At 43.8% G+C, this 24,962-nt stretch overlaps 1 protein-coding gene across 2 annotated transcripts in view; it reads right to left on the bottom strand.

Annotated features, from left to right (window-relative positions):
- Positions 1–11,558: 11,558 nt before the first annotated feature.
- LOC119187840 (ATP-binding cassette sub-family A member 2) overlaps positions 11,559–24,962 on the bottom strand; it is a 255,259-nt gene continuing 241,855 nt past the window's right edge. For both annotated transcript variants that reach the window (XM_037435928.2, XM_075878770.1), the window contains 2 exons: positions 17,717–17,893; positions 11,559–12,124 (listed from right to left, as the gene is read on the bottom strand). In XM_037435928.2, coding sequence (XP_037291825.2) covers positions 12,086–12,124; positions 17,717–17,893 — 216 coding nt within the window. In that variant the 3' untranslated portion in view covers positions 11,559–12,085. The remainder of the gene's footprint in view (positions 12,125–17,716; positions 17,894–24,962) is intronic.

Here is a 24,962-nt window from a genome sequence, read left to right as displayed (position 1 = left end):
CATTAAAAGCCTGTACTAAACTGCAGGCTTGCCTTAAATTTCAAAAGTTTCATTGTTTCAACATAACCAGAATTGCATGTTTTAATGTAAACTTTTTAATACTGCTAATACACCAGCCAGAAACTCACACTCCGATTTATCTTTTGTTTGCAGGTCCTTATTACGTCTACAAAAAAAAAGGATTTTATCCTATTCATATCAAGAACAAAAATACAGGTACAGGACCACTTTATTAAAAACAAATGGCCCTGATGTGCTCCTAAATTTTGGAAAACTATGTTCAAGATGAAACATTGCCAAAAATAAAGTGCACTTCAGTAATGATTGGACATTCTGCTTTCTCTCAATGACCATATCAGACAACACTTTTTTTTTTCTTCTCCTGCCGTATGAAGTTAAGTATCGCCATATTATGGCATTTTTGAGAAATTATTCAGAAAAATGGCAGTAGAAAAAAAAGTCACAGTTTTGCCACAAGTGTGAAGCAATGAACGTGATGTCCACCAACTGGATGGTATACGGTGTAATGCTGCCAGCTAACTTCATTAGCCTCTTGCAACACACATTATGATTAACTGTCTCTAAATGCATAAAATTTACATAACTTCATGCCAAGCTTCAGGAGAACAAATCAAAGCCACATAAAACTGTTAGAGTAGTTATAGTATATATTACATCAATTATTAAGAATTATGTAAATATATAAACCATTATTGTTTAATCAGTCATGCGATGTTTCTTCATAAACCGAACTCAATAACCCACTGAAATTACAGTGGGTTAAAAAAATGTGGTAAAACAGTGGTAAAAAAAATTACAGTCGCTAAAAAAAGGGGAGTTAGTTTGATATATTGTGCAATTGCATATAAAACTTTTAAAGAATTCATTGTATTTTCTCTGTGCAAGTTGGCTTCATGGCACTGCTTTACGATTATACAAAAAAGGTGGCTTACAGCAATACGCAAGGATGCTTTCTTTAGTACTTTTTTTTTTCTCTCATGGCTTGTAGTTAGGCATGCATGCAGTTTACGTGCAGGCACGAGTTGTCGGTGACAAAATACAGTATCAATGTAAACAGCGACTGAATGTCTTTATACGCAGCTGTGCGCATTGGTCGGGCACCCTCTATTTTGCCTTGGCGCTAACGTTGGCACTGTTTTTAAATTCATTCAGCATGCTTTTTGGAATGCTTTACTCAGTGGCAACATCAGAACTCTTTTCTCCATGTTCAACTGTATTACTGCCAGCTTTGCAGAGAACAGCTAGGTTCTACTGTTTTACAACAGCCATTAAGGTAGCAAAGGAAGCCGCTAAACAAATGGCGACTCTGCACAACGGCCACAACAAGGAAGCATGGATAGCAATGGCTACCACTTGCTCTATGCAGCGCTCTTCTAATAACATCGCTGACACTTTCAAATGCATGTGAGAAAGTCCACTTCCACCAGAAAAGGCCAACTTCTTGTGGCGTGCCACACTTTGTGACATTCAATATATTCTGTGTTTCGACTATTTAGTTCGATAATCGATAAAAAAGAAGATATCAAGGACTTGAAAAATTACAGGCTGATCAGCTTACTGCCCATTCTCTACAAACAATTTACAAAAATAGCTAATAGAACTAAGGCGGCATTAGAGTTCAATCAACCAAAGGACCAAGCAAGATTTCGTACAGGCTACTCCAGAATAGACCATAATCTTACTACCAATCAGGTAATAAAGAAATGCGTGGAATACAACCAACCCCTATACATAGCTTTCATGAATTACGAGAAAGCGTTAGACTCAATCGAGAGATCAATAGTAATGCAGCCACTATGTATGAAATCAAGGCAATGAAGAAGCCTACATAAACATACTGGAAAAAATATACCTTGGATCCACAGCCACCATAGTTCTCCATAAAGAAAGGGACAGAATCCCAATAAAAAAGAGTGTAAGGCAGGAAGACACGATTTCTCCAATGCTATTCACCACGCGTTTACAGGAGGTTTTCAGGGCCCTAGATTGAGAAGAGTTAGTATTAAGAGTTAATGGACAGTATCATTGTAACCTGCGATTTGCCGATGACATTGCCTTGATGAGTAAATCAAGGGGACGAATTACAGCTCATGATTATTGAACTGGACACATAAAAAAGAAGTGTAGGTCAGAAAAATTAATATGCATAAAACTAAAGTAATGTGCAACAGTCTCGGCAGAAAGCAGCACTTTGCGATAGGTGGAGAGACGTTAGAAGTTGTAAAGGAATATGCCTACTTAGGACAAGTAGTAACCGCGGAGCCAAACCATAAGAGTGAAATAACTAGAATAAGGTCAGGGTGGATCACATTCAGCAAGCATTCTCAAATCACGAATGGTAATCTGCCACTAACACTCAAGAGGAAAGTATATAACAGCTGCATCTTGCCAGTACTTACCTATGAAGCAGAAACCTGGAGGCTTGGAAAGAGGGTTCAGCTTAAATTGAGGACGACGCAGCGAGTGACGGGGAAAAAAAAAAGATAGGTGCAACCTTAAGAACAAAAAGAAAGCAAATGGGTCAGGGAACAAACCGGGCATAAAGATATCATACTTGAAATCAAGAAGAAATGAACATGGGTCGGGCACGTAGCACGTCGGCAAAATAACCGCTGGTCATCAAGGGTAACTGACTGGATTCTCAGAGAAGGCAAATGCACAAAAGGGAGACAGAAAGTTAGGTGGGCTGATGAGATTAAAAAGTTTGCAGGTATAAAAGACCGGGTTGATTGGCGGATCATGGGAGAGGCCTTTGTCCTGCAGTGGACATAGTCAGGCTGATCATAATTCTATGTGATGACGATAAAGCATCGTCGCGCTAAAAAATAAAGAACAATTCAATTTACCCGAGTTCAAAATTGTTGGCTTCGAGTCTACATGCAAAAGTTATTAGCTGAGCAAGCATTCGTAAAAAAGTAAAAAAATGTACATATTGCAAGGGGGTTTATTAGCGACGCCAGGTAATAGGCAGACAGCCGGTACAGAAACAAATGCTCGGGCAGTCCAGTGTCTACAGCTCGTGCTCGCGCTTCGCGCTCAGCGATGGTCCCACTATCATTGCCTTGCGAATTCCCCACTACAATGCCCCGGCGACGAAGACGAGCCATCCTGGCGACTCAAGGTGACGAGAGAACAGGAGGGTCGTAACAGGGCTTGAGGCGACTGACGTGGACCAACTCACGACCAAGGCGGCGCTTGTCCGCGGACGGCTTGAGTGGTTCAATCACATAGGTGACAGAAGAAGGATGTTGTATGACGCGGTAAGGGCCCGTATACTTCGGTGCAAACTTGGGAGTCAGTCCAGGAGAGTGGAAAGGCAGTCGGAGCCACACGAGAGAACCGACGGGGAAGGTATTCTGAACAAGATCATGGTCGTGGCGATCTTTTTGGAGGGCTTGGTTATCGGCTGTGAAGGACCGTGCAAGTTGACGACACTCTTCGGCATGTTCAGCCATTTCAGAAACTGGGCTGAACTCTGAGGCATCAGGATTGTATGGCAAAATTGTGTCGAGTGTGTTGCATGGGTCACGACCATATAAAAGAAAAAATGGAGAAAAGCCTGTTGTTGATTGAATCGCCGTATTGTAGGCGTACGTCACGAAAGGAAGAACAACGTCCCAGTTGGAGTGGTCGGAATCAATATACATAGCGAGCATGTCTCCGAGGGTTCTGTTGAAACGTTCCGTTAGGCCGTTTGTCTGAGGTTGATAGGCTGTTGATGTGCGGTGTACCGTACGGCATGAATGTAGGAGCTGCTGCAGAACTTCGGACAAAAATACGCGTCCTCTGTCACTCAGGAGCTCCCGTGGTGCACCATGACGAAGAACAAACCGGTGCAAGATGAAGGTTGCAACGTCACGAGCACCAGCCGAAGGCAGCGCTGCCGTTTCGGCGTACCTTGTCAGATGGTCGGCAGCCACAATCACCCATCGATTACCACCAACAGAGCACGGTAGCGGGCCGTATAGGTCAATCCCAACACGGTCGAATGGGCGTGCAGGACATGGCAAAGGCTGCAGTTGACCGGGTGAATGAGGGAATGTCTTGCGCTGCTGACACTGGGAACATGAGCGAATGTATTTGCGTACAAACGTGTACATACCCCGCCAGTAGTAACGTTGGTGGATCCGCTCATACGTCTTTAGCGCACCAGCGTGTGCGTGTTGCGGTTCAGCATGAAAATATTTGCAGATATCAGACCGCATATGGCTGGGTATGACTAGCAGCCATTTACGACCCGTCACTTGATAGTTGCGACGGTATAACAGGCCGTCCCGTATGGCGAAATGCGTTGCTTGGCGGCGAAGAGCACGCGGGTAACCGGAAGTTGATGCGTCAGAAAGCATATTCAATAGCGAGGCGATCCAAGGGTCCTTGCGCTGTTCGGATGGCATGTCTGTGACGCTGACGGCAGAGAGGGGAAGGTCCAGGGCTGATATATCCGTATCATCGGATTTCACGGGTGATCGTGAAAGCGCATCTGCGTCAGAGTGCTTTCGCCCCGATCGGTAGACGACGCGTATGTCGAATTCCTGGAGGCGTAGTGCCCAACGTCCGAGGCGGCCGGAAGGATCTTTTAGCGAAGCCAACCAACAGAGTGCGTGATGGTCAGTTACCACATCAAAAGTTTGGCCGTACAAATAGGGGCGAAACTTGTTTAACGCCCACACAATCGCGAGGCACTCTTTTTCCGTAACAGAATAGTTGGCTTCTGCCTTATTGAGGGCGCGGCTGGCATAGGCGACCACATACTCCGTAAAACCTGGCTTGCGTTGCGCGAGTACTGCACCAAGGCCAACGCCACTTGCATCCGTGTGTACTTCGGTTGGCGCAGTAGGGTCGTAATGGCGCAGTACGGGTGGTGAGGTAAGGAGTCGGCGCAGTGTTGCGAAGGATTCGTCACAGGCTTCTGTCCAATTCGAAAGATCTGCAGGGCCAGCAAGGAGTTTGGTGAGTGGAGCGATGATGGAGGCAAAGTTCCGGACAAAGCGACGAAAATAGGAGCACAGGCCCACAAAGCTCCGTAGTTCTTTAACAGTAGTCGGCTTAGGAAATTCGGCAACAGCACGAAGCTTGTCAGGGTCGGGAAGAATGCCGGCTTTCGAGACGACATGACCAAGTATGGTGAGTTGTTTAGCCCCGAAGTGACACTTCTTCAGGTTAAGCTGAAGCCTGGCGTTTGTAAGGCACTGTAGAATCTTGCGCAGACGAGTGAGATGCGAAGTGAAATCGGGTGAAAAAACCACAACGTCATCAAGATAGCACAAGCAAATGTTCCATTTGAGACCACGTAAAATGCTGTCCATCATTCACTCGAATGTGGCAGGCGCATTGCAGAGTCCGAATGGCATCACGGTAAATTCATAGAGGCCATCTGGTGTGACAAACGCCGTTTTTGGACGATCAGACTCAGCCATTGGGACCTGCCAATAACCCGAGCGAAGGTCAAGCAAGGAAAAGAATTCTGCACCTTGGAGACAATCGAGAGCGTCGTCTATGCGGGGAAGAGGGTAAACATCTTTCCTCGTAATGTTGTTTAGGCGCCTGTAGTCTACGCAGAACCGGACTGAACCATCCTTTTTTTTGACGAGTACAACTGGGGAAGACCAAGGACTACAAGAAGGCTTGATGACTCCGCGCTGTAGCATGTCGTCTACTTGTTCTGCAATTACCCGACGCTCCGCTGGTGACACACGATAAGGGCGCTGGCGCAAAGGAGTACTCTTTCCTGTGTCAATTGTGTGCACAACGGTGTTCGTTCTTCCTAGCACCGCTTGGGGAAAGTCAAACGAACGCTTGAATTCGTGCAGCAGGGTAACAAGCTGCTCTCGTTGAGCCGGGGCGAGATGGCTGTCAATAGAATGGTGAAATGCATCGGTAGACACGCTGTTCAAGGCAAAGTGAGGAACCAACGCGTTCAGCTCCATATTCGGCTTGGTGTCGAAGAAATCGGCCGGCACGATAGTACCTTCATCGATGAGCTGAATGTGGCCGAGCGTCTCGTTGCGGCGCAAACTGAGGGGGCACGAGTTGGGATTGGAAATAAATATCTCGGTAGTGTCTTGACAAAGCTCAAGAACGGCGAATGGCAGCGATGTGTGGTGGCGGCTACCGAAGATGTCAGATGGCGTGAATAGGACGGTAGCGTCAGAAAGTGAAGCACAGCAGGCAGGGACAAACTGGGCGCTGAAAGGAGGAAGGTCTATGTCCGTCGCGACGACAAGGTTAGCCACACTAGATACGGCCGCATCAACAGAAGGCGCATCACCAAACGGTAACAGCTCCACTTCGGCCCGAGCGCAGTCCACGACGGCGTGATGACGTGATAAAAAATCCCATCCTAGGATGACATCGTGGGAACATGAAGCCAACACGTGAAATTCAATGGTGTACAACACGTCTCGAATCACAACTTTTGCTGTACATGACGCGACGGGCTCAATTTGTTGGGCGCTCGCAGTACTAAGAGAAACCACGGGAGAAAGCATCGTCACTTTACGAAGAGAGCGGCAGAGTCTCTCACTAATCACAGATATCGCGGCACCGGTATCGATGAGTGCGAGTGTTCGTACACCTTCGACGATTACATCGATAAGATTGGCGGGAGACAGGCGAGGACTTGAACGATTAGACGATGACGCAGCTCGTGCCTCCGGAGCTGCGGCAGTTAGTTTTCCGTCTCAATGGAGGTGGGTCGTCGACGCATAGGCGACACGGAACGACGACTTGGTGAAGGTGAAGGCGAGCGGGAAGTAGAACGTCTAGAAGCGAATGTTCGGGCGCCGGAAGCAGTTTGCGCATCGCGTTCGTGAACTTCAGGTGGTACGTGAGGCGCGTGGTATGGAGGTCGAAACGAATAGTCAGGATATCTTGGTGCGTTAACTGTGAAGCGCCGACGACATAGACGTGCAACGTGACCTGGAATTCCGCAAAAGTAACATATAGGCCGGTTGTCAGCGGTGCGCCAAGGATTTCCGGCGTGTTGCTGTGGAAACGGCGCGGTGGACGGTCGCACAGGTTGTGGCGTATACATTGGCAGACGAGATGCAGGAGGCATTGCCGCGACGGCCGCATAAGTCAGTGGCGCGGCAACAGGCGTTGGTTGAGAGGCAGGCGTAGGTAATGGCAACGCCTCGGAGACCTGCTCCTGAATAGCCTGTCTTATTGTCGGCGTTAGGCGGTTCGTTGGTGCTTCGGTGGTCGGCAGATACGAGAGACATGAAAGTTGTCGTGCGACCTCTTCGCGTACATATTCTTTTATCTGCTCCAGCAGGGAGCTGTCACCACCGACGGCCAGGGCAGCGAGAGAGTCGTCTGCAGTCGTCGACCTCCAAACTGCTGCACGTTGTTTCCGAATCTCTTCCAAGCTCTGGCACAAGGTCACAAGTTCGGATACGGTACTTGGGCTCTTTGCCAGCAACATTTGATAGGCATCATCGTCTATGCCTTTCAAGATATGCCTGATCTTGTCATGTTCGGTCATCTCAGGGTTGAAGCGCCGGCATAAATCGATTACATCTTCAATATAGCTTGTGAAGTTTTCGCCCTGCCTTTGTGCACGTCCGCGTAGGCGCTGCTCAGCACGCAGCTTGCGCACTGCGGGGCGATCGAACACAGCTGCGAGGGTGGTCTTGAAACCGGCCCAAGTGATAAATTCAGTGCGGTGGTTTGTGAACCACAGGCTGGCGACGTCTTTGAGATAAAATGGGACATACTCTAATTTCGAGGGGTCGTCCCACTTGTTGGCGGCGCTCACCTTCTCAAACAGCTGCAACCAGTCCTCCACATCTTGGTCCTCGCTGCCACTGAAGAAGGGCGGATCTCGTTGGCGCAGGGTGGTAGGCACGATGACCAGTTGAGATTGGGCCGTGCTTTGCTGGGTGGTGCCTTGCTCGGTCGTCTGATCAGGCATTGCTGATGTAGTGGGCAGCTTCCGGCTTCGAAGTTCCAGGTTTGCGTACCCAGCACACTTCCACCACTTTGCAAGGGGGTTTATTAGCGACGCCAGGTAATAGGCAGACAGCCGGTACAGAAACAAATGCTCGGGCAGTCCAGTGTCTACAGCTCGTGCTCGCGCTTCGCGCTCAGCGATGGTCCCACTATCATTGCCTTGCGAATTCCCCACTACAATATTTTCATTATTCCACAATAATTTTTTTAATTGGTTTGTTACGAGCTGAGAAAACCAGTAATTTGAAGCAGCGTGAAACCATAATGTGAGGAGGTGAGCTCGAACCTCTTGCTGCTTGCCCCACGTAGCCTTCACAAGCCAAGCTCTACCCTACCTTCTCCGGCATCCAAGTGAGAGAAACACGTCATGCACACATCAGAGCATGTGCGTATTACGAGCTCGAGCAAGCCCCTAAGCATGCGTACAGAGTTGTTTTGCTGACCAGCATTAATGTGTGGTTTACTGTCTCAGTGATCATCAGGCTCGCAACCTATTGCTGAGCCCGAAAACTGCGACATTTCACTGGCATGAGAGTGGCAGTATCATAAGCCAGTGCCGCATTAACGTTTGCCACTTACTTGAATGCACTAGAATAAATGAGCATAATGAGTTCTCAAACGTACCAGGACATTACTTTCGTTTCCAGGGCTGGCATCTGCTTGATGCCTTAATCGCAAGGACACAAACACATGCGAAACAGAGGCACACTAGCCCCGCATATCGCTGTCATTCACAGAAAAAAAAAAGAAAGATGCACACATTTCCTTAGTGCACCTCATCATTTCTGTCAAGTTGCATTCATTTATTCAAGGAACAAATTGCACAACCTACACATGTCCTGTCAAAACTTTGTCATGTCACGTGCTACTGTTGACGACGTCATTGCACAGTCGTCTGCGTAGAGGACCCACGTCGCAGCAATACTCTCTACATAAAGCAATTCTGTCATTGTACGCCATCCCCTGATTCTTAGGGCGCAAGCACGAAAGAAAAGGGGCAAGCGATGTTCAGCTTAAAATTTGACCCTTCTTCGCGGTGCATAGCATTGCGAATTTTGGCAGGTGTGATCATGAACATGCATTGTGCTCGTCAGCTCAAAATTGTCAAACCTGGTGAGGGGTCCTTTAAGGCATCAAGAATGCTTAATTTGCTGTTAGGTCATTTTTTGTGGTCTATTCCTTGCAAATAGTGGATAGAAACAGAAAAGGTGTGTTTCATCTTCGAATGAGGACAATGTGTTCCAAAGCGTTAGGATCCTATTCTATGCAACTAAACAAAATGCTGGCATTAGAGAATACAATAAAATTAATGAACACTAAATTTAACTAGACCATTGAATAAAGTTGAAATATACTCCAATAGGGAAGCTGTTACAGTCTTTAGGCATGGAGAAAGAGGCTCCTGTATGCATAATGATAGCACTAGATACTGTTGACTAGGTAGCTCCAAGTATAGTGGTGCGAAGCTTCATAGGGCGGCACTCCCCTGATTGATTGATATGTGGGGTTTAACGTCCCAAAACCACTATATGATTATGAGAGACGCCGTAGTGGAGGGCTCCGGAAATTTAGACCACCTGGGGTTCTTTAACGTGCACCCAAATCTGAGCACACGGGCCTACAACATTTCCGCCTCCATCGGAAATGCAGCCGCCGCAGCCGGGATTCGAACCCGCGCCCTGCGGGTCAGCAGCCGAGTACCTTAGCCACTAGACCACCGCGGCGGGGCAGGCGGCACTCCCCTGTCACCATCGAAGCTCCCAGTGCCGGACAAGCGTGCCAAGCAAAACAACAGGTGCACCCTCCCGGCGAGTGCAGGCGCAGCAGCAGGTGGTTCTCACTCGTTCAGTCGTTGCCAGCACTTGCTCCCCACCCTATCGCCTTCATTAAAGCCAGCAGCGAGATTAGACTTATAGCAGTTTCTGTCCCATATCTAAGAAGCTTTGCTCACCGGTAGTATTCATACACGAAACAACTGCCAGTTTTTTTTTCTCACTTTCTTCCTTCCTCTGTTTCAGTTTTTTTTTTCCTATTTCTTTCTTCCTCTATCTATTTCTCTCCTTTTTCACTCATTTAGTTTTTTTCTTCTCTTTATAATTCTTTCTCTTTTTCTTTCCTCTTCTGTCTTGATCTCTGTTTTTTCTATCTCTTGTTTGTATCTGTTTATTTCTCTCTTTCCATTTCTTTCTTTAGTGTATTTGTTTATTTCTATCTTTCTATTTCTTTCTCTCAGTAAAAAGCCAGTAATATTTATTAAGGGTGCATAAAAAAACCCCTCAGAATTCCTTTTTTTCCATTTATTCCTTTCTCTTTCGCTCTTTTTCTGTCTTTCTTCCCTTCCTTATTGAGAGCACTTTCCTTTCGTACTTATTGAAAGGAGCTGGCTGGGCTAGAAAGGGTGGCAACTGTACCAAATGTTCATTGTGATCAGAAATGCAATCCCAGAAAGGTTTTGGCGAGAACATTCCCTGAGAGTAGCTTTACTTGGATTTTGCGAAAACGTAACTTTATGTGGTTTTGGCGAGAACATGTCACATGAGCAGCTGTAGATGGCTTTGCCTATTGCTACACTATGCTATGCATGGCAATGCTATGCTTGGAGCTGCTTGGCACATATCCGCTTTCTGTGGATCATACCCGCCGAGTTTTCTATCGGCTCTGCATGGCATACAAAAAGTGCAACAACTCTGCTGTAAAAAAAAGTGCTGCTGAAATGATTTTTCAGAGAAACAAATCGCTACGAAAAATGCCCCGCCTATGTGAAACACACACAGAAAACTGCAGGCAAGAAAAGCTGGAAAAGTGGCCTTTTTAGAAGCAGCTGTAAATTCTCTTGGGGCAACTACTGCAAGTACAGTTCTAAGGTGCCCACTACAATGAATCATCATAGTTTTGCAAATTAGGGAAGAAGCTACAATGCCATTATAATTCCGTGAAAAAGTGAGGTACCAACTACACATCTGTTAGGGATTATGTACACTTCGTTGATACTTTGGCTCATGATGAAGAACCATGGCTGAGCCCTTTAAAAAGGGGGGGGGGGGGCTTTCAACCACCCACTCGTTATGCAATTTGCATTGTCTGACACCAGGTTTATATTTTACTCTTCTACTATGCTTTATTATGCCTGTTAATAAGATATTTTGCTTGACATGACGCCTGTACAGAGTCTTTTAGCGTAGAAGCTTTCAATCACCAAAATGAAACTGTGGTAAAATACCCGACTGCCATGCAGAGGACCTCGGTTCGAAACCCAGTTGATCCTGGGTATCTTTTTCTTGATGTACTTGATAGTAGTTAGACACTGATAGTGGTGGACATCTAGGCCATCAAAATTGGGTATTACTCTAATTTAAAACAGCTTTTACAGTAAAAATGCAGGTCTTACAAAAAAAACATTTTTATTTTTGGCAGAGTTTGTCGTCACATGCATTTTTCGTGGTTTGGCAAAATTAAAACAGTCTTCAAATGTCAGATTTTTTCCCCATAATATTATATGAATGCACTTCTTCATAGGCTTAGTTTTTAAAAATGAAATTAACTGGAGAAGGTTAGGTTTCTGGCTTGTGCTTTTAGCAGAAAATGACTTCTCCAGTCAAAACACATTTATTTAAGCAGCAAGTAACCTTACACATCGCAAAAATCACTTTTACACAACACACACAGTATGTAAGGGAAAGGTAAATGTGACCTCAAAATGTCACATAGTGCTAGGAGCGGCTTCTAAGCATACTACAATGACACAATTTTGTCAATTGATGATGTGAGCGCATGGAAACAAGGGAGGACTATTGGCCACAGTCCTGAGGCACTGATAATGGCGAGCACGTGTTCAGTAGCTCTACTGCATATATATATGTTGTGCTGATCAGGATGCTCAGCATGGGTACAGATGATGACTAGAACATGTAATATACAAGCCTTGAAAAAGAGTATGTCATGTTTGAAGCAACTGTGATGTTAGCAAGGTAAAAGCAATTACAATGGCAGCAACACAGCAGCCCTATCACCTCATGTTCATGCAAGAAAAAACTAGAAACTGAAGTTCATAAAAACATTAAGGGAAGCAGTTGCCACTGCTCTTTGATCACCAGCTTCAGACAGCACCTGCCCTTCAGCAGTCCACATCCATGTTGAGGAATGCCAGATGGCTCTGTATGGCACAAAAGAATCAATTGTAAGGTGACTTTTCCGAGCTCTTAACCTGCACGAATTCTAGCATTGTACTATTCTACCATAAATGAATACTTTTACTAAATACAAAACTAAAAAAAATGGCAATGCTGTTTATTAATTGTGTCAAGCAATTGTGAGAACCATGTGGCACATTTTGCCTTTACATTCAGAGTTGAACACATTTGACAACATTATGGTAAGTGTGTTCTCTTACATGCACATACAGCCATACTTGTTTGAAATGTAACCTATTGAAAGTAATTATAACCTCAATTTATTAAACAATTTTATATAAGAAAATATATTAACTTGTAGCTGCTTCTCTGTAGATAAAACATGACCTCACATAATGAAGCAATATTGCACACCTCAGAGCCTTGGCAACAAGCTATATGCTCTATCAGGCCTGCTATGTGCTTAAAGAAGTGGGAAGTTATCATATGAATGGAAGCTCATCACTCTCGTAATCTTTGCAGTTGCTCGCCCAGATGTGCTTAAAGAAGTGGGAAGTTATCATATGAATGGAAGCTCATCACTCTCGTAATCTTTGCAGCTGCTCGCCCAGCTGTTGACTCAACAGTCAACAGGTGGGCTAGCCACTGCACGTACCCATGATGAGCTTCCCGTTATAATGATAGCTTGCCACTCTGGAGTTTTATGTCCCAAAACCACCATACGATCATGAGAAATGCTGTAGAGGAGGGCTCTGGAAATTTTGACCATCTGAAGTTCTTTAACATGCACTGACATTCCACAGTACACGAGCCTTTGACATTTCGCCTCCATTGAAGTGTGACCGCTGTGAACAGATTCCAATCCGCCACCTTCGGGTCTGCAGCCGAGCACCATAGCTCCACTGCAGCGGACTGTTGACTACAACATGAAATCGCCTAGCAGGATGTACGAGCCGACATATGAAACAAATGAAGGTGTACGTAAATGGTGTAACTGCACTAAAAAAGCACAGACCACACCCTTGTGTCTGATACAAACAGTAATTTGCAAGATACGCATACAAGCTATACTTGCAATGTAGCCATGAACAGCAAGGATTTCAGATTTCACACTCTCCGACGATAAAGCTAGGTGCTGCTAACTACTTTAGGAAAAGGTCAACACTGTCATTGCATCAAGAATGCTTCCTGCTTTTTGAGTTTACATTATTAAAAGGACGCAGGTGCAAGTTTCAAAAAATCAGTCATTCATTGTCTGACCTTGTCAATAGACAGCTTGTACTAGGTTCAGCACAGTGTAGTTAAGTGCCCCATTCGTGCTCATGTGGAAAGGCAACCAAACTAACTTCTATCTACTCCAAGCAAGCAATTGTCTTGCTCTTGATTGAAGATATGTAGCACAAAGTTTGGGCATAACTGATTTACAAGCACGCTACAAATAATCAGTAATCGCACATGTACTGTGTTTAGATATGAGTTATTGCATGTGCATTGTGTTTAGATAGCAGTACCAATCATCTTGAAATCTGCACTAACTGTGTGAAAAAAAGCAGTGGAAACTGAAGTCTGGCGCGCCGTATTAGGAAAAGTTTCAGTGGTGCCCTCTGAATGTCCGCGAGCAAGCACTCAACTCTTGTGAGGAGCAACGCTTCGAGATCCACAATTGGAACACAACACATGCTGCTGGAGCAAGGTGGAAGCACAAGGCTTATCTTTTGAGGGACAAGCTCGCCCAGAGTACCTCGCATACAGTTATTCCATTCGGCTGTCAAATTCTCGCTCGCACGCAGTAGTCACTATCCGATGAAGTCCTTGTGCGGAAACTTTTCTGACTTGGAACTGTTGCTATCAAGCAGCGAAAGCAATGCCGCATAATTTACTGGTTCGATCTTTCATGTCGTCCGCCATTACCACCAAAACTGACTATCGATGGTGCCCCTGATTGATTGATTTGTGGGGTTTAACGTCCCAAAACCACCATATGATTATGAGAGACGCCGTAGTGGAGGGCTCCGGAAATTTCGACCACCTGGGGTTCTTTAACGTGCGCCCAAATCTCAGCACACGGGCCTCGATGATGCCCCTAAGCAGGCAAACATAGGCAAACATATTAATTACACTACGCCAAGTTCCAGTCCACCGATTTCAGCAAAGCAGCTCTTCTTGCTCAATGGAATACACTTTGACAGTCTGACATCTCATTAGAACTCTCGACTCCTAATCTCACTCTGCCATTAGAACACACTTTCTCTAAAAGGAGCATAAAAACTTGCTCCGACTCGGCCATTAGAATGCAACACCAGAGACTTTCGTTCTGGTAATACCACCTATCCTGGTAGTCTCAGCTCTACAAAAACAGCAGAAGGCAGCACAGGAAAATGAAAATCAATAAAACGCTGAGTGCGTAGCCAAAACTGCATCACTGCAGGGCCAAGGTGCCATTCCGTAGTGCAAGGAACCAATCGAAAAAGGCAGTGCTACATAATGTTGCACATAGCGCGTCACTGAGCGGGTGAAAAGAAGAGAGGTGCAGGAATTATTTTTGATGGAGTGTCTACGCAGCGTGCCATACTGTGATATTTGCAAAATGTGAACGCTGCTGCCTTCTGCACAAATTAGCAGATGTAATTTCCAAATATGAGCTAGCAATCGGTAGTAAATGAATGACATAATTGGTCCTATTTATAGATACCAGAGGTGTATTCAATTGGCAGCTCTTGTTTTCTGGCTCATGGTAGACAGATGTGAGAGCTACTCATAATCTGAGCAGGAGATGCAATGTACCAACCAAATCCACTAGTGATAGTTCCACAGTGTGGGCACTGTGAAAAGCCCCCTTGTAATCCACCAGTGATAGTTCCACAGTGTGGGCACTGTGAAAATCCCCCTTGTAAACGAACATTTGTGCGCGACATCAACAAATGGCACAATTCAGCAGTGAAGTACCTCAATGCAGTGACTGCTTTGTGTGCACTTGTGCGCATAAATTTGGCGATCGTCGTCATCATGCGAGCAGCTACCTTGAAGGCCTTCAGTGGCAAGGTGCTGTAAAAGCTGCGCTATGATTCTTACGCCATTAGTAGCCACCTCCGCTCTAACATGGTGTAGTTATATATTATTGAATGCATGAAAAAGCATGGTACAATCCAACAGACCCAGACGATGCCTTAAGTAATATTTCACTCCAAAACTCCTGAAGGTGTAGATAATAAATACATGCGCCCCGGTGCTGCCACCTGTCAACAATCGTGGCAATCGTGTAAACCACAGTAGCTAGTGGTTTACACGTAACCAAAGTTCGATGAACTGACTCATGAGTAGACTCACTCAGACTCAGTTCAGGCAGTGAACTTGAGTCTGAGAGAGTCAGGGTGAGTAATATTTTGGTGAGTCTGAGTCCGAATTAATCTAAAGCTCAAGATATATTTCTTGAGAGAATCTAAGAGAGCTCTACTTTTTTTTTTTTTTTGCCTATGTACGGGCCAATCTACTGATCTACAGATCTTTAGCATTATACTATCAGCCTCCCATGGATTCACGTTTATACTCCAGTCTACTCACACGTATTCCATAGCAGTGTTGTTCATACACCAATTCAACATTTATTCATCAGAGGCTTATATTCTTAAAGGGGTGCCCTCCAACTCTTTTAGGGAAGTTCTTGATAAATATACCTTCCTTTATCCCCTCTTCCAAGAAAATAATCTTGCTGGTTTGCAAGCACTCAATTCGTATTCGAAGGTGCTATATCAAAAGGCGCCAAGATGGGCACCGATTACATAAGATATTGGAGTTAAAGAGCAACGACACCATGTTCGGAAAAGTTGATTCTAGGCTGACACACTCATGATTTGACTCCCTCAGACTCAAAATGAGCCATGAGTCCGAGTTTAAGAGAGTCCAAAGGAGTAATCTCTAGGCGAGTTTGAGCCCGAGTGAGTCCAGTTGAGGATAATTTCCGTAAGTTTAAGTCTGAGTGAGTCCAGCTCAAGAAAATTTGGCGAGTATGAGTTCAACTGAGCCCTAGGCACAAAATATATTTCATAAGTGAGTCTGAGTGAGCACCAGAAGTTTTGCCGATGTATGCACATAACACATCCTCTAACAAGATCCCACCAACACTCTCACTTCAACGTCAGAGTGGCTGGGAGTGCTCCGACAGGAAGGCTGAAACTCTGAAAGAACCCTGAAAGAACCATTCGAACGTAGTCCAAAGACTTGGCTCCTACTGCCTCAACGTGTTGCCACTTTTCAAAGCCATCTGTAGTGCTTGAAAATGACCATCCGAATGTGTCATAACTAATTTTTTTTTCCCTGCTTTCGTATATAAAATATAATTAGATTGAAAATGTCAGTTGACTCCGTGCCATTTTGTATTTACGCTACTGTCGCTATTACATATTGCAGGAGACGTACCGGCATAAGGTGTGAACGGTATATAATATTTGTGCTATACAATGATACCTTTTGCCAATTTACACAGTGCCAATGGAAATGTGTAGTCGCCAGCAGAACTGACATGAATTTGTGGCAGATATATTTTGCGGGAAACTGCAAAATGTCCTTTGCCCTGATCAGGAGGATGTCGTCTGCTAATACTTGCTCCGCATCTGCTACAAGGCTGGATACATGCTGTCCTTTTGTTCCATTACAGCCACGAAAAAAGCCCTCACTCATGCAAGTTTCTTAAAACACTTCGAGCAGCATGTAGCTCACCGACTTATGTGCAGAGTTCATGTGGTTTACCGGGAACTCAAAGTGGCGTGAAAGAGAAAGTGGAGAGGTGTACACTTGCATTTTGAGTTTTTTTTCACATTCAGCAACAGCGCATGTTAAGAATATAGTTGTGACTATAGGCAATGATTGGGCAACAAAGGCAGTTGAGCTGAATTAAAGCTTGTTCATGCCAGAAACCCTGGCACATTTCATTCACAAAGAAGCAGCAAAGAACAGCTACTGCTACAGTACATAGCTAAGGCAGTGCTATATTGCCAAGCTCTAGCGAAGGTGATTCAAATGAATTTTCCAAAGAATGCCGGCCAATTTGAGGACTATTAGGTCTTCCATGGTGCCTTTATGCTGCCTTTTGAAACTCTGAGGCATAACCAACACAAAAATGCTGTTAGGTCAAGACAACTTACCTAAATCTGAGTGCACTAAAATTGGAAGGGTCAAAACCATTTTGTTTTGGTTCTTATTTTGGCACTAAAGGAGTGAAACCTCCTGAAGACATCATTTATCCAGAAAAACTACAGTCTGTCTAAAGACACAATGAAAGATCGAGCTTGCAAAAAGTATCTCTTGGTAGCAGTGCTATAACAAAAAGCTCTCTTTACAGCATTGATATTCCTTTTATCTATTTAGAGCAGCAAATTTTTTATTAAAATTTATCAAAAACTTATCAGATTAAAGCAATTTTACAATTCTACACCTGGTTTGAGCACCATATTTATGAATTTTATCATTAGTCAAGGTAGTGTGAACTTCAGAGGGGCCACTTTCTGCATGTAAGTGGCATGCAAAGTGCACCACAAAGCAACTGATATGCCAGAACATGTAGATTGGTTGAAAGCAAACCTATGGCAATATTAATCCTTTTGGGCAAGAATGCCTACCTGAGATCTTTGAAGGCGCTCCCCAATGTCGTCCTCATCATCACTGTCTCCAATTGTGTCATCCAGTGGCAGCCCTGCCTGGCTCTTTTTGATTGGAGAGGCCCGTTTGCCAGTTGATGACCAGAACTTCAGCTCTCGTCCTCTTTCAGACTGCTGCTTTACAAAGTTTATAAACACCTAAATATAAAAAGAACAAAGCCCAGGGAATTTATTCAAACAGTAGAAATGGTACTGATTTTTCGACATCAATGTAGCATCCAGCATAATGCATTCCTACTGCATTTGCAACAGTCATAATAATTAATGAGAACCTTTGCAACATGCCATTTTATTCTATGAGAGAGAGAAAGAGAATAATAATGTGGGGTTTTTACATGCTATAACCACAAGAACATTATGAGAGATGCCATAGTGGAGGGCTCTGAAAATTTCAAGGATCTGGTGTTCTTTACCGTGCACTGACATTGCATAGTACATGGGCCTCTACCATTTCATCTCCATTAAAATGCGACCACTGTTGCCAGGATCAAACCCACAACCTTTGGGTCAGCAGGTGAGCACCATAGCCACTGTTCAACAGAAGCAGACAGAGAGAAAGACAAAATGAGATGGAAAAGGCAGGGAGTTAACCGGAAGAGAAATCTTGGACTTGCAGCCCCACAATGTATGAAGCAAATGGGGAGAAGAAAAAATGAATACAAGTCTCATGAACTGTTGCTTATACAGCAAAGCTGTAAGTGCCACTAAACATGGTCCAAAATATCTGTTTAAGAATGCCCCAACCCCCCGGAGTGTTAAGAGATGTTTGTTTAAAAACCAATGTAGGCAATTCAACAAAATGTGAAATGAACGTGGGGTATGTAAAGAGGTATGTCATTACTACCGCAGCTTTGATGTGTATGTGTAGAACACAAAGCTGCCTGCTCCTAGAAGTGCACATACTATATGACGCTATTGAGAAAAAAGAATGTTCCAGATCCACCACCATGAAAAAGAACGAAGCTGGCTGCAACTCTAAGAACTAAATGATGTAAACGTACATAAACACCCAAGAATGTAGATGAGAACATCTGCTACTGTAGCATGCCTGGTAGAACAATGCGCCCCTGTAGCATGCCTGGTAGAACAATGCAAGTGTAATTTAGAAATTTCGGTATGGTTCTCAATGGCAGCAAGTTGTTTTTGTTCACCTACTTTTATTGCTATTTAGCTTACCATTTATGCACCCAGATAATGTAAAACTACAAACAACTTACGCTGTGCTTTCCATGGTTTCATATACTTGCAAATAACAAGAATTGCAATCATCAGCTACCATTATTCTAGCTCAAGGTTACAATGTCTGTACCACAGCTACTTAAGGGGAGATGCGGGTTGAAAAACACATTTTTTTTTCAAAATTACCGCATTTTTATTTTCGCCTGTTTTGACAAGATTAGCACCTCTACTGTTATGAAAAAAATAATACAGGTCGAGACTTAACTGGGAATGCTTTAAAATTTCATCTAAAGAGCACAAGGTGCCTGTTAAAAGGTCGAAAGTGTGCAGTCTTCGAGCACCTTGCCGCAGATAATGCGCCGCTAGCCATTGTTGATCGCATGAGTCGAAGAGTCGAGCCTCACTCTTCAAATAACAACAGTTTCTCTCGCTGATGCAGCGCAAGAAATAATAAAAAGAATCACTCTTCTGCGCGTTTTTCGAGCGCCGTGACTGGCTTATCACGTGGCACGAATCTGGGACCGCCATTGACCGCTGCGCGCCTGTATGTGCTGTGAAGCCTATTCGGGGTCCATGTCTTCTCGAGCAGCGCAGCTGAACAATGCTTTTCTTGTGTAATTATCTCCATTATGAATGAAAAAAAGGCATTGCTCGCAAGTGAAAGCCGTTGTGCGGCGCGCTCTGTAGGAATAGGCTACGAGCAGCTGGTCTGATTTGCGGCAGTTGTTGGCTTGCAAAAGCCAATGCATCAAAGTCATTCACACCCGTCAGCCGGAAAGTTCGTGATGCGGCAATGGATGACGTCAGCGCCAATCTTCAGAAGTCGAAAGAGCTCGCAGTGAGAGAACTTGGTAGGGACGACATTTCCATTATGTATGACGATATGTGGCACAAACATGGCAGCAAAATGGCATGACACTGGACTTTGTTTGGATTTTGCAGTCCTGTTGAACTTCTCAATAGCTTGCAGTTGGCACAAGGCAGTTTGGCAAGCGTTTCATGGCCCTGTCTGTGAGCGAAATGTCTGTGAGGAGTCGGCTCGAAAACGCCGAGAGGGACAAACTCATGGTACTGGCGTATTTTAGTCGCAGTGGCCACTACAAGAAGAATTGTTCTTTTTGGTGTGCAAAGTTCATCTGATTTAATAATATTTTTCATAAATAAAAACTCAATTTTAACTTTAAAACTCGTTTTTCTCAAAACACAAATTTTGCCATTTTTTTCAATGTGCCCCTCCTTTTTCGGGCACTTCTAGTGCTCGTATCTGCATAAAATTTTGCCCAAATTTTTTCCAAAGTATGACAAATGCAATTATCTAGTTTAAATTTCAATATTTTATTGTATAATAAAAATATTGTATGTATACCTTTACTAGGATAGGTGAAATATGGACTTTTTACGTCTATTATTTTTCACGCATATTACATATTTTGTATGTGCTTCCTAATTAGTTATTTGCACTCTACACTTTATTTCCAGCATTATGAACTATGAATGGTAAAAAATTACAGAATTTTAAGGATGAAAAGAGGGGGGGCAAAATGGTTAAGGTTTTCACTTTGTCATGTTGCAGATCTAAAAGTATGTAACTTACAAGAAAACTAATTATATATTTGAAATCAACATAAAACGTTACATAAACAGCTCAAGTTTCATTGCGCTAGGGTGAATATTAAAGAAAAAGTGTCTTCGAGTAGCATCTCCTTTTAACTGTGATGCAGACAGTGCCTTGTACAATGCCTTGCAGCGAAACTATGAATTCTCTTTAAATGAAGTTTTATAGGGTGAAGTAATGATTTTGACAGCAATGAATTGAAATGTTAAACGAAGAAAGGCTAGCAGCAAATTTTTTTGGATCCAACCTCATGCAACTCTACAAAATGCTGGCTTAAATGCTGGCTTATTTAAGTGAATACAGCTACTCCAGGAAGCGAAGCGCTTTTCATGTTGTCTGTTGTCCGACAGCTTACGCAAAGTAAGCTGTGGGAGCATAGCACATAGAGAAGCCATCCAGTAATATATGTCAAGATATCACACACACTAGCATTTGCGATCGCACCATTATGAGCAAAATTCACAGTCGCTGCTTGAGCGATCAAGGTCCATGCCACGTCCATGCACAGAACTACACACTCGGCAGTCGATAGTGCTCTTATGTACCAGACGCTGCTATAGGCAGCGGTCATTGCTTTGGTGATTCCACGGTTTATGCAACAGATGGCATCGATTATCTCCTTGCGTCGTTCTCTGTCTACATATACAATTACTGCACTGTTCTCCACATCATTGCATATCGGTGGTCTGTCATATCTTCATGTGACCGTCTATGTGACTTGCATTGCCTTAACACAGTACTCTATGTCTGGGCTGCCCTCACAAACTTATCAACGTGCAGGCAAGAGATGCTGGCAAAAGGAATGCCATGGCAGCTTTTGGGTGTTGCAACATTATAATTTTAGATTTCGAATCACTGAGAAATTTCTAAATTTTACAAAATCCCACTTGAACAAATTAATTCGAGTGCCATCATCACTTCGTTAGATCGAGTTCCAATGGTATACAGCTACCTAACATATACAGAATAGCACACTGTCGCGAATGTAAAAAGCCCACCAAAGGTGTTCCTATTGCTATTAAAAAAATACTTTAAAATCCAGAGCAGGCCCCCCCCCCCCCCCCATACAGTAAAAGATAATCTGACAAGATTTGGGGCAGCCCTAGCTCGGTCACGAAGCAAAATGTAAGATGGCGGAGGAACAGCCCCTAAGACTTAAAATTCGCACCCGTGGTTGTAATGAAATGCTTTAATGAGTATGCATGCATTCACTGACTTCAAAATAGTGATCAAAACAGTGAAAATGATAGTGGGATGGTGAGAGGTGCTTGCTTTGTCATTGGCACAAATTGCAGATCTCTTGAAATAAAAAGGGGGGGGGGGGGGCACTTGCTCAGGTGGGGGGCGGCTTGCTTGGAATTTTATGGCAGATGAAAATCAGGCATCAGTGTTGTGTGCAAATGCCAGTATGCCTGTTCAGTTCAATGACTTTATTCAATCATCACCTGCAACATCATCAAATATTTGTTGGGGGAGGGGGTCTAAGCTTTGTCCTTCTGGCTTCAAACTTTCCGATTCTTAAACTAACTTTCTGAAGCTCATTTTCGCCAGTAAGATTGTTACATGCCAGAAATAAATCACATTTTATAATTCCTACCAATTAACAACTTTCAGACAAAACAAACAAAATAAATATTGAAGTAAGGACGCAATGAGAGTGGTTGGCTGGGAGCACAAAGAAAAGAGCAAGCATGCGTGAAAGCATGAAGAGGAGCCGAGGGCGAGAGCAAAGGAATAGATTACTGCGTCAGCATTTTATGGTTGGGCCCGAGCAAATGAGCGAATAGCGGGGAACTCTAGATTAAATTTGGGCTATGTGAGGTTACTTAACGTGCACCTAAATCTAAGCACACAGATGTTTTTTGCATTTATCCCCCCCATCAAAATGCAACTACTGCAGCCAGGAGTCTAAACCGTGCCCTTAGCAAAGCAACACCCCACGTGCTAAGCTACCACGACTGGTGATGTGTTGAATTGACTCATGCGTGTGGACATATTTGTAGGTTACTAAAGACCATCCTGGCTTGTTTATTATCTTGCAAACTACTGCACCTGTTATTGAATAAGTTATGCTTGATTTAGACTCTGAAAATTTTCTGTGAGTAGTTCCGAGGAAATGAATCATTGTGTCTATGCCCCAAATGCTATCAAAGCTTTATCAGTCACTTTTCCTACAAATTACACAATACAAACAGCACATATACTAGCAAGAGCAATATGACAACCACAACAGCCACGATAAGTGAATGATAAATGTCTCGGGTTCCAGTTACACAGTAAAAATGTCTTCTATGTTAAAATTATAACAAATATTATTTATGTACCTCTGCCTCGTATAAGTATCATATTAATTTCTGTGTCATGCTGATTTGTTACTGGAATAATGACAAAAACTTCAATATTCTGAATAATGTGCATTCATTACATGTGCGCAATAATCTGAGTATGTGCACTATTACGTGTGTGAATTCATGCCTGCATGGTGGCCAACCAGGATTGTTTTGTCAATAGCAGTTTTATTAGCAGCATTTTAGGAAGACAGCAGTTCAATTTTGACACGGCCTGAGTGGGCTGAGTGCCTTCAGGTCAATGTGATCCCAATCCCCGATACCATCACCAGCAGTGGTTGCACACAACAATGCTTGTAACATCACAACAATGCTTGTAACATCAATGCACAGGTTAGTTTACTGCTACGTCGAACAAAAATAGCTGCAACACTCTATACATTGAACATAGGGCATTGTAAAATGTCCCCAGAATTTCATTTACTCTCACAAAAAGTTAGCTTTTCTTGGGGATCATCCTGCTCGCATTTTGGAAAGTGAACAGTACGATTAAGAAAGCACCCCGCAGAGCGAGTAGAAACTAATACTTCCAATTGCACACTTGCTCCCTTGATTTCTCGTTGTCGCCCATTGTGTGGAGTCACCGTTCACTTCTCCAAGCCTTGTGTTAACACAAAGACTGTCGTAAAATGGAAGAACCTGGATGTTTTACTTAAGGCTGCCAATAGACAACTCAGTCGAACATAGATAAACGAAGTCTAATGTCGCCGCTGTGTACAGCATCTAAGAAGTATGCCGAGTATGATATTGAAAACCAAGGCCAACACTCGGGCCAAAACAGACTAGAGGCTTCTGGCATCAAACGAGTGCACACAGCTACATATAATGTTGAGCCACTACTTACACTGACAACACCGAATTTCTCCCTTAGAACACATCTCTTCGTATAACCTGCTCCCAACTACACACTAGAAAAAATAAAAAAATGAAAAAGGATCCCCATGAAAAAAAAAAAAATACCGTGAAACAGTGCCATGAAGCCAACTTGAGCACCAACATTTACATCGAAAGTGCAGCAAATTTTTTGAAAGCTTTATATCAAGTTATACAGCATATTGAACTAATTTACTTTCAACCCCCCCCCCTTTTCCCGAGTTCATTATATGCGTGTTCAACTGCACAACATTAGGCATGTGGAGCTCTGGGGTCACAGCAGAGAGAGTGCACATTAAGTGGTCAGTCATCTGAGCTTGCTCAACCTTTGGAACTGCCACAGATCATACTAGCAAGAAGTAATAATATCTAGGGTTTAGCGTCCCAAAACCATGATACAATAATGAGGAATACCATAGTGACAAGTTCCAGAAATTTTAACTATCTGGTGTTCTCTACGATGCACTGACATAACATAGCACATGAGCTTCTAGCATTTTATTTCCATCAACATGGGACTACCGCAGCCAGGATCGAACCCGTGATCTTCGGATCAGCAGCCGAACTCCCAAAAAAAGATGGTGGGGGCATAATGGCTTTTATGACCCCTACTATATTCCCCCTACACATACTGCCTGCTTCCCTTCCTGTCCTGCCTGGATGCATTTCAGTCTCCTTCCACCAATACCACACACTCAACTCAAGGCCTCCTCCGGACTCCTGGTGTTACACATGTGAGGACATCTCATGCTTTATCTTGATTACACAGTGCAAGGCGAAATACCAAGCACTCGGTACGATAAGACCTTTTCGCATTTGAACTTCACAAAAGTTACCACAGAAACTTTGAGAGCTAATTTTCATTTGAAGCCTTCCTATAATAGGTATGGTAGCAAAATAATAGGCACAGAATGCAAGCAAACTATCCTACATGCTCCTATCAAGATGTTAATCATGTAAGTCGAGTTTAATTTGAGGAGGCAATTACAGACAAATTTTCAAAGAACACATTACATCACACAGTGTGTTCTACACTATACCCATAAATTTGTCACAACTCCTATGCATCGGCCAGTTTAACATTTCACAAGGGTGTATTAACAAAATCAATATAGCACCAACCACACCTAAACAAATAACAGTAGGAAGCTTTGCTGTCTGGTGTCAATGTGTTGGGTCAGCTTGCTGTTCA

The sequence above is a fragment of the Rhipicephalus microplus genome, chromosome X, assembly GCF_043290135.1.
Source record: "Rhipicephalus microplus isolate Deutch F79 chromosome X, USDA_Rmic, whole genome shotgun sequence".
Lineage (NCBI taxonomy): Eukaryota > Metazoa > Arthropoda > Arachnida > Ixodida > Ixodidae > Rhipicephalus > Rhipicephalus microplus.
This window is presented reverse-complemented; position numbering and strand designations above follow the sequence as displayed.